General features: G+C 36.6%; 2 protein-coding genes across 2 annotated transcripts in view; one reads left to right on the top strand and one right to left on the bottom strand.

The window, feature by feature from the left end:
• The window catches only part of LOC145497044 (leucine-rich repeat-containing protein 51-like), a 6,270-nt gene extending 4,105 nt beyond the window's left edge, over positions 1 to 2,165 (top strand). The window contains exons 3-4 of the mRNA XM_081476834.1: positions 749 to 913; positions 1,371 to 2,165. Coding sequence (XP_081332960.1) covers positions 749 to 913; positions 1,371 to 1,631 — 426 coding nt within the window. The 3' untranslated portion in view covers positions 1,632 to 2,165. The remainder of the gene's footprint in view (positions 1 to 748; positions 914 to 1,370) is intronic.
• A 2,905-nt stretch (positions 2,166 to 5,070) lies between these two features.
• On the bottom strand, positions 5,071 to 11,273 carry LOC145497041 (magnesium transporter NIPA2-like). Its single transcript, XM_081476830.1, has 6 exons — positions 10,444 to 11,273; positions 10,204 to 10,374; positions 9,944 to 10,000; positions 9,200 to 9,290; positions 8,083 to 8,243; positions 5,071 to 6,584 (listed from the first exon to the last, which is right to left on the bottom strand). The coding sequence occupies exons 1-6, from the start codon at positions 10,493 to 10,495 to the stop codon at positions 5,938 to 5,940; spliced, it is 1,179 nt and encodes a 392-aa protein (XP_081332956.1). The 5' UTR covers positions 10,496 to 11,273; the 3' UTR covers positions 5,071 to 5,937.
• Positions 11,274 to 11,684: the final 411 nt, after the last annotated feature.

Raw genomic sequence — 11,684 nt, 5'->3', positions numbered from 1 at the left:
TGTCATCAGTTCTACTTCAGCACCTTGTTATCCTTCATAGTCCTTATCCTCTTTCCTATCAAATGTATTTTGTGTATTTGGCAGTTGCTTGACAATGACTAAATTTGTGGCACATGATCTGAACATAAAACCTTCAGAAACTTTTAAGGTTGACCAAAAAAGGATGAAATGTGCATGACTCGATATACATCTGACACTGGCACTCTAAGCTTTTGACTTCTATTATATGACAGTTGACTGACATACCAACAACAGTCGACCGATATTCCGCCAACAATCAATGGTCAACGTATTGGCCGAGTGTCGGGCACTATATCGACCGAGATATCTGCCGATAGTCAGTCAATACGTTGACCAACTGTCGGCCAATGTCTCAGCTGCTATATCGGTCAATATATTGACTGACATATCTCGGTCGATATATCGGCCGAGTGTCAGTCGATATGTCGACCAACATATCGGTTGAGTGTCGGTCGATATGTTGACCGATACGTCGGTCGAGTGTAGGTCAATATGTCGACCGATACATCAGTTGAGGGGTGCACAAATTACACATGATCCAATTTTTTTTCAGGCTTTAATTTCACAACTGCTTAAGTTGTGTGTATAAATGCGATGATCAATCATGTCTTCATTTCTTTCTCCGCAGTTCAAATATATGATCTTTCATATATTCACTAATTTATTCTATTGGAAAGATCGTTAACAATAAGGCATTATGTACTAACTTTATCTTCTTTTCTTACAGAAAATTGAAGAATCTGGACATTACAAGTCAAATATGGTTCGCTTTTGCTATAATGCCATTTCTGATTACGAGTGCTTGCCTTCCACACTGGAACATTTTTTGGAAAACCCTCTAGAGCTGGCCTGGCTTGATTTATCTTTTAATGACCTCTCTTCCATTGATAAGGTAAGTTGGTTTACTTTTATGGCTAAAACAGTTTACTTTTGATTTCCAGTCTGTACTGCGCACTCTTGAGTGTTTCTTTCCATTGTGTTTTATTTCATGTAAGTCCTCACAAAATGTAACATTTGATAACAACTTACCTGAAGCAAATTCAAAGTTTCATGCCAACTGCAATAATAATTATTGCAGTTGGCACGAAACTTTGAAATATTTGCTTCAGGTAAGTTGTTATGAAATGTTACATTTTGTGAGGCCTTACATGGAATAAAACACAATGGATGCAAAGGTAGCTTTATGCCTTGTTCTATGTTCTTATCACTATTAACCCGTAAAGGTATGACAAGGCCCCTGTCCTTTATATATGAGTCCCCCTTCTGGGACAAAAGAGGACCTGAACTGGACTGCATGTATACCCTGTACCTTATTGGGTGACACAACTGGTTTTATTTCTGTTTTTCAGGTTCTGCTACAGTATCCAAAGCTTAAGATTTTATACCTCCATTCAAACGCCATTGAAAAACTGTCAGAAATTGACAAACTTGCTGCACTTCCAGAACTTATTAGCATAACTCTGCATGGAAATCCCATTGAGAGCATTCCAGGTTATAAACAACACATTATTTCAACTCTACCTAAACTCAAGACTTTGGATTTTATACCCATTACAAATCAAAACCGCAGAGACGCCCAGACTTGGAGGGTCAAGTTTAGGAAGAAATAGTCTAATTGTTAGATAGTCGAGTAAGTAAAATTGGTTTTGAATTCATTTGCTGGCGATAACTAGTGTGCATATGTGGTAACCAAATGAAACTGTTAAATAAATATATCCTCTTACTGACTTAGGGACTTTTAAATTAAGAACTATATATGCCAGAGGTTCAGCTGAAGAGGTTGAAAGACAAAATGGCCTGCATCATAAATGTTAAGTCAATATTTTCCTATGCAAAGCAAACTGCCTTTGAAGAGCTCAGTTGTAAATGACATGAGATTCTAACTGATGTTTGTGTAAAGACTGAATCTGCAAGTATTTGTATAATGTACTAAGCTTGTAAATAAAATTATTTTAATAGCTGACTTCATTAATATGTAAGTAAAATGATGCCATCAAATGAATATATTGACACAAAAATTTGTACTGAATTAATAGAAATTAGTCTGCCAGCTTCATTGACAATATATAATGAAAAATCAACTTCGTAAATGCCACAAAGCAAGGAACACCATATATATGTTTCCTTCCGGAAAGTGTTTTTTTTTTTTTTCAAAAAAAAAAAAAAAAAAATTTCCAGACGCCAGAACAGAACTAATCTAATTTCTCGAAAATAATTGTATGCATCAATGGACTCGATTAAAATCAACTTCCTCCCGAGTGTCCAGCTGTATAATCAAGAGTTTATCATCCATTAGTATGAGTTAAGATGCAGCTCCAAAACACTCTGATAAATGAAATCATTGTCAGTGGTTTGCCTGGCCACCAAAAGTTGAAATGCTTGCCCTTGGCAAACATTTGCTTGTGAGTTTGGAGTCCCATACATGTTATTCCAAAATGGCTGCCATTTAAGTATTCTTTAGTTTACTTGCAAGTTAGCCCTTGTTGCCTCGTTCTTAAAATCGAAATTCAAGAGTATTTTCCTTAAACGAGGCAAAAAGGGCTCATTTTCAAGTAAACAAAAGAATACTAAAATGGCAGCCACTTTGGAATAAGGTGTATATTTTTATGAGTTTGCAACAGATTCTTATAAAACTTCGTAGATATTCTTAATTTGGCATGTTAAATCAAGCAGCACATTTTTAAAAAGATGTTCAGCACCCGAAATTCCACCAACCAAGGGAAGGTGGTACAGGTCCTGTAGGTTTTGTCCTGTCCCTGCATTTTACCTTCAGTTGGCTTTTGAGTTGAATGTTTGCCAGAGTTGTTGAACCATTTACTTAAAATAAAGTAGACTATTTAGTTGTAATTTTGTGGAAGTCATTAACCAATCAAAATGATTTCAGAAATCTCTTTTATTGAAAATGACATTTTCAGTGATATCGTAAAACTAAATGTTACACTATTTTACATCAACGCAATCACACCTTAGAGCTATGGGATTGTGAATTTTGATAACACTGGTTACCATAAGTGCATCGGCCCCTACATTACATGAGGTTTCCTACTAAAAATGTACTTACAGTCGCCAAATTGACCTATTCAATTGCCATTTTTTCTCATAAATTGATCAGTTAGGTAAATAGTATTATTGATTCTTCACAGAAGTATGAAACGTCAGTGACAAATATCTACCCTGCTGTCAGTCATTGAAAAATATTAGTTATTTCTCCCTTCATTTCATTTGCATTGTACTAAATATCCTGTCTGCTTATGATGTCTCAATACTGTTTTGGCTTAAGGGAACTGTGTCAGAGATTTTAACTAAATTTAGACATTAAGAAAATGGCCACTACATTAAGTGAAATATAAAAAATAAATAACCACATAAAACAGTGAAGGAACCTTTCAACAACACAGCAAATACAAAAGAAGGTACTGATGGACAAATTGAAGAAGATTAAAACAGATTGTGATATAGGTTTTTGGAAAACTTACGCTGAACAGTTTTCAAAGTTAATCTTGTATTATAAATGTTATGACCAGGAGAGAGATGTTTGTTTGTTATGAAGTTATTGTTTTGTTATTTATAGATCCACAGACTGAAGTTAAGTTTCTTAATAGTTAGTATTAGTTAAAACTCAAAAATATAGACTAACTTCAGCTGTGGCACACTTGATTGTAAGAATTGAAAGGTTACAAGGTAATTCTTACTGAAGTAAGTACATTATTGCAATCCAAAATGATTGCACCACCGACTGCATCTGGATAATCAACTGAGTGCTACCTCTTTGTATTTTTAAATACAAAAATACATAATTGAAACTTTAAACATTAATTGACAGTTAGAATAGCAGCTCTTTCACGGCTAATATTTCTAATTTGAATTACAATGCAATCCAATGTGAATTTGCCTCACATACATGCTAAATTTTATTGTAATGCAAATGAGCAAAGTTAACTGTGAAAAGGACTATTACAACTGAAGGGGTGTGTGGAAAAAGATTCTCCTTGAAAATTGCTTTTCGCTTCCTTCTATGAACAAGGAGAATTTAATACGAGATCAAAAGTCACTTGGGGCTTTTTTCCACGCACCCCTTCAAATGAAAATCTATTTACCTAAAGACCACCAAACTAGCTAACAAAATAACTTGCTCAACTGAAAGTCATGGCAGTCCAGGGGCGGATCCAGGATTTTTCTAAGGACGGCGTGCACCACTAAGGAATGGAGTAACTGACCAGCAAGGTAAACAAATTTTAAAAGCAAATACAAAGAAGGCTTCATCTCAGGGAGCGGTGCACACCCCTGCACCCTTCCCCTAGATCCTCTCCTGCAGTCTGATACAAAAAGGAAGATATATATTACTTAGCGACAAGTTGCATAGCAACAGTGATGACTACCAAGCCATCCCATTGGATTTTGCTTCCTGACTTATACGTAATGCTTTTCTTAACTTCCATTACAGCTTGTAAACTGGCTGTATTATTATAACCAAACATTTTGATGTATGTGTATTGTTTTTAATTTCCCCACATCTGAATTAGAAAATAGGTTTACTATTTACTATTTTGTCAAAAAAGGAATAAAAGGAATAGCTTTTCAGACACTGTATTTTATGCTGTATAGGCCAGCAGGTGGCAAGTGGTCAATTCAAGATGCATTTTTCTTTGCAAGCCTAATACATTTGGAACTAAATGGTGAAACCAAGACTTCAAAGTGTTTTAATGCGAGTGCAAGATGTTGAGACTCTCAAATGTTAAGACTTATTTATACACAAACAAACAAATCTGTACTTTGAGACTTTCTTTGCTTTGCAAAAAATCGAGACCCCAAGACAGCTTTCTGGAAAAAATTGAGACCTAAAGACACACACGACTGCTAAAAAAACAAGACTTTGAGACCTATGGAATTTGACCAAAATTTTCCAAGTTCAGTGGTTTTTGAAGGACCATTCACTGGTCCTTTATTAAGGAAATTATTAACAATATGGTAAGCTTGATGTTTCTGTAAAATTATATTGGCGAGGCGCAATTTAGTCCATCAGTTGTTTTAACATAACCCACTGACTGATCAATCAAACTAACAAATATTTTATTAAAGACATACACCTCAAGAAAATGTGAGGTTGAAAACACTTTCAAAGATTGACCAACTCCTGGTGCCATCTAATGATTACATTGGTCTTAACCAATGCTACTTTAAGGATTCAGTTACTGACAGAATTTGACTGCATGATTACTTGATTAATGTTCAGTGGGTTATGAAAATGATGAGTTCAAGTCTTAACATGGACTAAACAAACCACAGTTCAACCCACGCTTTACTAATACAATATATAGTGGCTGCAAAACCCAGTGTTAAACTTAATTCAGCTATATAATAAAACCAGTTCAACAGTGTAATAAATCTAAACTAAGGTTAAATAACTGGCAGTCAGTTAAATATCAAGTTGACTTTGACAACAAAGGTGAAGCTGATTTTTTGCTCATCTGCTCACTGCAACAAAGAGTGGGTTGCATAGGTGCCCTGCTATGACTGAACTTATTAGTAACTATCAAAAATTATGAAATATAATAAGTGAAACAACTCTTGTTCTGGAATAAGTAACAAACCCCAAACAGTGTGTGAACACTGAACAGTGTTAATGAAAAATCACTTCATCACTGGCCAGCGAATCCAACACACAAAGTGCTGACTTAAGAATACTTGACTGCATAAGTTGAAAAATCATTAATATACAGAATAGTAAAAATTATATTAATAAATTGTTGGTTTTACTGAGAAAACATTGTGCAATATTTTTGTTAGGTTTTTTTGTACAGTCAGGTTCCAATAATTTTAATACCCACTCTGTCTAGGTGAATTACAGAAACACTATCCGTTTTGAACAAACTCATAAATTTATTTGAAATTCTAATAAATAGATGAAGTGATATATTATAAATGATTGATATTGTTGGTAAATACTGTGACAGACTCTTCTTCTTCTTCTTCATCAGTAGCATTGTTGATGCGATGCATAAGCATTGCCTCTGTTTCGTCGTTTGCCTGTTTTCCAGGATTTCTCGTCTTTGGAGCACCATTAGCCTGGGAGGAAAACTTGAGAACATCCTTTAAACTGAAGTGAACATCCTTGAATGCGTGTAGCAAGAACACACCAAACACTATCGTCAGAAATCCACAAATTGCACCTATAGTGTCTTTAGAGTTCATGACCTCCCACTCCCGGAACAAAATTGCTGAAGCAATGATTGTCAGTGTTGTGAACATGACATAATAGATTGGAGTTACTAAGGATGTATTAAAGATGTCAAGAGCCTTATTCAGGTAGTTCATCTGTGTCATCACACACGCTAATACAGCGAATAACAAGCCCCACGCCACAGGATTCGTTAGCTGGCTGTCTCCATGGAGTGTCTGCTTAATCACTATTCCAAGACCTTTGCATCCCATTACAGACAATGAACCAATCAGGGAACAGATTGCAATGTACACCAGAATATTTGTTTTGCCAAATCGTGGTCCATAATAGAATACTAGAACTAGTGCAAATATTATGATAATGAAACCGTAAGCCACAAAGCCTGTAAAATAAATAAATAAATGAATGAAAAAATAAATAAGTTAGTATAGCGATACATATGACACTGTTAGTATCTTCAACACAAATATTAGAGAAAGAAATATACGACATAGTTTCCTAGCTAACAGTCACACGTTTTCTGGTCACTTAGTTAACATATTTTGCCACCTTATGTGCATAGTATATTGTAGATCCTTTTATAATGCAAAAACTAAGCTACACATTTACTTGACAATGACATCCAACAATGTTAAAATGTTGTATATTTCTTTTGCTAATATTTGTGTTGAAAATATTCCCTGAAGCCTGCATTACTGTTAGTATCAAATGTGAAATTTCATAAAAAAAATTTAGCCTTTGAGCTTGCCTATTTTCCTTTTGACCAAACAGAACCTAGTAGTCATATTCTTCCCATCAGGCTTTTAGCCAGGATTTGAAAAGTGGGCGTCGAAAATGTGCTATGGGGCCTGCTCAAATGAACAATTAATAATGTAACTTATGAAAAATAAAACAATTTTCTTTAATAGGTGGCAGTCCACAGGACGCCTGGACACCCATCTGGCTAAGAGCCTGCTTCCTATTGATTATCTCACATTCCTGAATGCTATATATCCAAATGTAACACCATTTATCTGGTTATATTTAATAAAAACCCTTGTCATTTCTAACCATTCATCTGGTCCCAGATAGACCAAGTGATCCCTTTTTAATTATATGATATTGAAGCCACTGTAAAGTCTCATAAAGAATCAAAAATGGTTGCCAAACATTAATTTTGTAATGTGACTTTATCATTAGTCATGTTTCATCTTACTTTGTGTTTCATCTTTCTTTGTGCTGCTCTTTGAGGAAGCCACGAGCATAATTTTCAACCCAGCTTAGCTCAGGGAGGCACGGTGGCCTCATGGTTAGTGTGCTCGTTCTGGAACGAGCAGTCCGGGTTTGAGCCCTGGCCAGGGACACGGTGTTGTGTTCTTGGACAAGACACTTAACTCTCACAGTGCCTCTCGCCACCCAGGAGTATAAATGGGTACCGGCAAATTGTTGGGGAAACCTAATGAATTGCGGGGGAGTGACCTGTGATGGACTAGCATCCCATCCAGGGGGAGTAGAAATACTCCCAGCTGCTTCATGCTACAGAAACCGGGATAAGCTCCGGCAGCTATGAGCCATCGGCTCCAAGGCTTCACATTAGGTTCACTAGACTTAAAATACATGTAAGTTTCAATATTTAAAGAGGAAGCCATATCAACCTTTGCTGGTTTTCCTGCAGGTCCTCTGTCCTAGTCAAATTGGAATTTGGAGTGTTGGTTTTTGTAGAGGGAGGAAAACCAGAGAAGAACCCTCAGAGCCAGGCGAGAACCAACAACAAACTAAACAAACATATGGCACCGGATCAGCATCGAACCCGAGCTGCACTCAATCTAAATGTAACTACAGATCTTGTTTGACCTAACTTGTTTGTGTTACATCTTATTGACTCAGTTTCTATCAAATACCTGGTGATGTAAGCTTTGGCTCTAGGTCATCCATGCGCTTCACTTCCTCTTCCTGTGGTGCATGAATGACAAGCACTGTTGAGCCAATGATTGACAGCAGACAGCCAATTTTACCATGAAGATTCTGTTTCTCTTGTAGAAAATATGATGCTAGCAATGCACTGTGAAAGAAAATAATTCATAATTATAACACAATACAATAATTTGTTAAAGAAATGGTACACTGGTGATGTAAAGAATTGTGAACTTTGTCTGCAATCTGTTGGTGGGGCATCCACATCCGAGGTAGCCTATGCTGGCTTTCACAGGGTGAAATAATAATGTATTTCTGAGAAATAATGAAAATAATGTATTTCTGAGAATCTTGGGGCACATGTATTTGTATTTTACCAGGCATGAGGGCCATACTGAGGAAGTAATGACCTGAGGTCTTGACAGTGGAGACGAAGTGCAGCGAGGTGCACACACACACAAAAAAACCAAGGGTAGTTATTCTTCCAGTATGGTCCCTAGCAAGCTTGGCTGGTAAGAGAGTTATTACAAGTCTTGACTGAAATGTTTTGAAAATATCACACAATCAGGGACTAGAATAAGGCTGTAGCAATTGTCATTGAGATCCGAATTAGCATTTATAATCTACATCTGACGTATTTAACACCTGAAGCTTTTGGCAAAAGGCATTTTTTAGACATTTTTGACATTTTCAGCTATGAGCTAAATTAGCTCCAATCTACTCACAAAGGCAAAAAGGCCAGCACAAGTGCTAATGGGTTAAAATGACAGAAACAAACAGTTGCAAAAAAAAAAAAGAAAGAAAGAAAGAAAGAAAACTTTCACGAGTAGTTATGTGGGTTCATTTGGGATAGTTCCAGGTCCAATAGTTGGAAAATATTGGACTGGCAATGGTGCAATCTGATTGGTTGATTTAAGTTGTCAACCCTCTGAACTAAATATATAGTTAGTTGTGTAAAAAAATCAAATATTTGGTAACTCTTAGAAGATGACTTTCATATTTTTATCACCTTCCTGCTTGATGACATTTTATATAATTCTTTATCAATTTGATGAACAGAAGAAGATATTAGTCAACAACATATTACATCTAGCTTGAACGTACCTTACTAAAACGCTCAACGCTCCTAATGGAGTAACAAGAATAGCTGGAGCAAACGCATATGCTGTAAAGTTAGCGATCTCGCCAACGATCACTGAAAATAAAACACAGCATTTGGTACAATGAATGTATTATTTTATCTTGTATCCATTTTTTCAGTGGTAAAAACAGTTGCGAGATACGTCATTCGTGATAAAATATATTATCTATTGTTTCACGATGTAGTCACTTTGAGATTTCACCGTGGGACAAGTTGTGAAAAATATTTCCTGTGTTTAATTTCCTCACCTCGTTTCACAAAGTGTAGAAAATATTAACGTTACTTTACAGTTTTATTCGACTACCTTACATCACTACCATTCATCACACACATCAAAAAAGCTTATGATGAAGGTCACGATATTTTAACAACCAGAAATGAATCTAAGCTTAACTGGACTTCACAGAAGAGTTATTCCATCAAAACTGACAAAGTTGAATGATGAAGTTCTCAAACTAAAGGGTAGATCGTTTTCATACATTAATATTTCCATGTAAACTTTATGAACAGACCTCACTTTAGCGACTAAACAACAGTCAAAACGACAGATCACAAGCGCAGTTGAAACGATTGTTATGCCGTTTCTTCGGAAACGGGAAAAACAAAACAGCTGCCTCCATGTTTTGATATTTGCGCTAGCTGTGCTGAAGAAGAAAGAAAATCCACTTCAGTTCATTGAAACGATTATAAATAAATTTTTCTCTCACTTGTTATCATTCCAGACCACCAGAGCCATTCCTTCAGATAAGCGTAGCCTCCTTGACCTAGACAACACAGAGAAAATGCCAGAAGCTGGGATTAAAATCTGAAACATGGCACCTCCGCCGTTAATATCGAAAGTTTGCCACATGATCGAATTTGCGCACTTTAAAAATTCATGTTGTTTCTATCCAGAAAAACGCAAGCATTCAAGATCGTTGGACCACCATAAACTAATGAAGCGTACTATTAACTACATCGTATATACCCGCTCTCGTTCCTGAACTCCTTGTTACTTTAAGCAAGCCTTTCTTCTTGATGATAAAACTTGTGCCGATGAAAACGCTGGAACTTATCGCAAGTCCGAGGCCGGTATAAAAATCTGTGTTGTCGACGCTTGTATCTTCGGTTTTTGGCGATGTAAGTACAGTTGAAAAACCTAGAAAGATAATTAAGCATTAGATGTTACATCGGACGAGAGAAAATTGCGATTCAAAGGTCATCTTACCAGTTATCGCAGTGGAAGAAAAAGTTGAAGCATTTGTCGTTGCGGGCGCCATTTTTTTTGGACAAATCGGAAGTCAGATGTGTAAGGCTATATTTAGAGACTGGCGTCCAGGACTACGCGCTACTCTTACTTCCGCGCTTTGTAAAGTCGTACTTTGTCCTCTAAATTTCCCTGATTTTGGTGGAGCCAGCGTTTATAACAGAGAAAAATGTAACGTGTACTTCAGAAGAACACTCTTTTAATAGAATTTGATTGTTAATTCCTGTTTAAACGACTTATTCCAGAGGGTTAGAGGTACCAGGGAATCTGGAATTCCGTATTAATTGGTTTGGCGCTGGCACTCTATCCGAAGCACTGTCGTCTACTGTCTAACTGCCAAAGGAACGTTAAATACCCATTCGATAAGCATATGTGGGAACACGGGCCGACTGACCCTTTTGTAAAACAATAGCCAAAACATTTTTGTGCGACTCCCGCAAACGAATAGCAAAGCACTTGATACAACGAGTAGGTCAGTCAAGAATTGAGAACTAACGCCAAAACAGGAACGTCAAAGAGGAACCTCAGCAAGGTCAGTAGCAGTAGACAAACCTTAACATGACCATCGATGGAAGCTAATTGTTAAAACGTAACTAAACCGCGCGCTTACACAAAACGAGTAAGGAATCTAAGAACCTGGACGATACAAGATACAAAGTGTGGGCTAACTTTGACCAATGGACAGCCGCGAATAATTACAAGATCAACATTAAGCAAACTAAAACTAAAAATTAAGTAACACAAATTTACGTTCCCAACACTATGTTTGGGTCGTGAAACTTAGCGCTAGCACTGGCCTCCATTCCGTGCGACCTGCTAGGTTCATGTATAGTTACTTAGTAGGGTCGTAGCCAGAACAAAAATATGACTAAGGCAATGTCCATGGTCAGTAAATTCTCTTCACGACTAGGGATATATTAAAGCAATGTTTTACTTTCCTCCTTCAAAAAGAAAAACAGCAAAATGATAAAATGACTGAGGCAAGTACCTCAGGGTTTTGCCTCACACTGGCTACGGTTCTGTGAGGAAACAGATAAGTTAAATGCCGGGTTGACAGCAGAAAATACGAGAAACTGAAGAAACTAAAACGGGAAAAAGCAAAACGTTAGCTCATTAAGATAGATTAAGGTAATTCCTCTGAAATAAAAGTGACAATAGATTTTTGTTCAAACTTTGTCCACTGAATATTTGTCATATGATAA

The sequence above is a fragment of the Orbicella franksi genome, chromosome 9, assembly GCF_964199315.1.
Source record: "Orbicella franksi chromosome 9, jaOrbFran1.1, whole genome shotgun sequence".
Taxonomy (NCBI): domain Eukaryota; kingdom Metazoa; phylum Cnidaria; class Anthozoa; order Scleractinia; family Merulinidae; genus Orbicella; species Orbicella franksi.
Note: the sequence above shows the minus strand (reverse complement) of the source record. Positions and strands in the feature narration are given on the sequence as shown.

Bases quoted from the DNA above. Each gene is read 5' to 3' on its own strand.
- LOC145497041 (XM_081476830.1), bottom strand. From the start codon at position 10,495: ATGGCGCCCGCAACGACAAATGCTTCAACTTTTTCTTCCACTGCGATA. The intron at 10,375-10,443 runs GTAAGATGACCT...TTATCTTTCTAG, and splicing joins TTCTTCCACTGCGATAACTG to GTTTTTCAACTGTACTTACA. The intron at 8,244-9,199 runs GTACGTTCAAGC...TTTCTTTCACAG, and splicing joins GCGTTGAGCGTTTTAGTAAG to TGCATTGCTAGCATCATATT.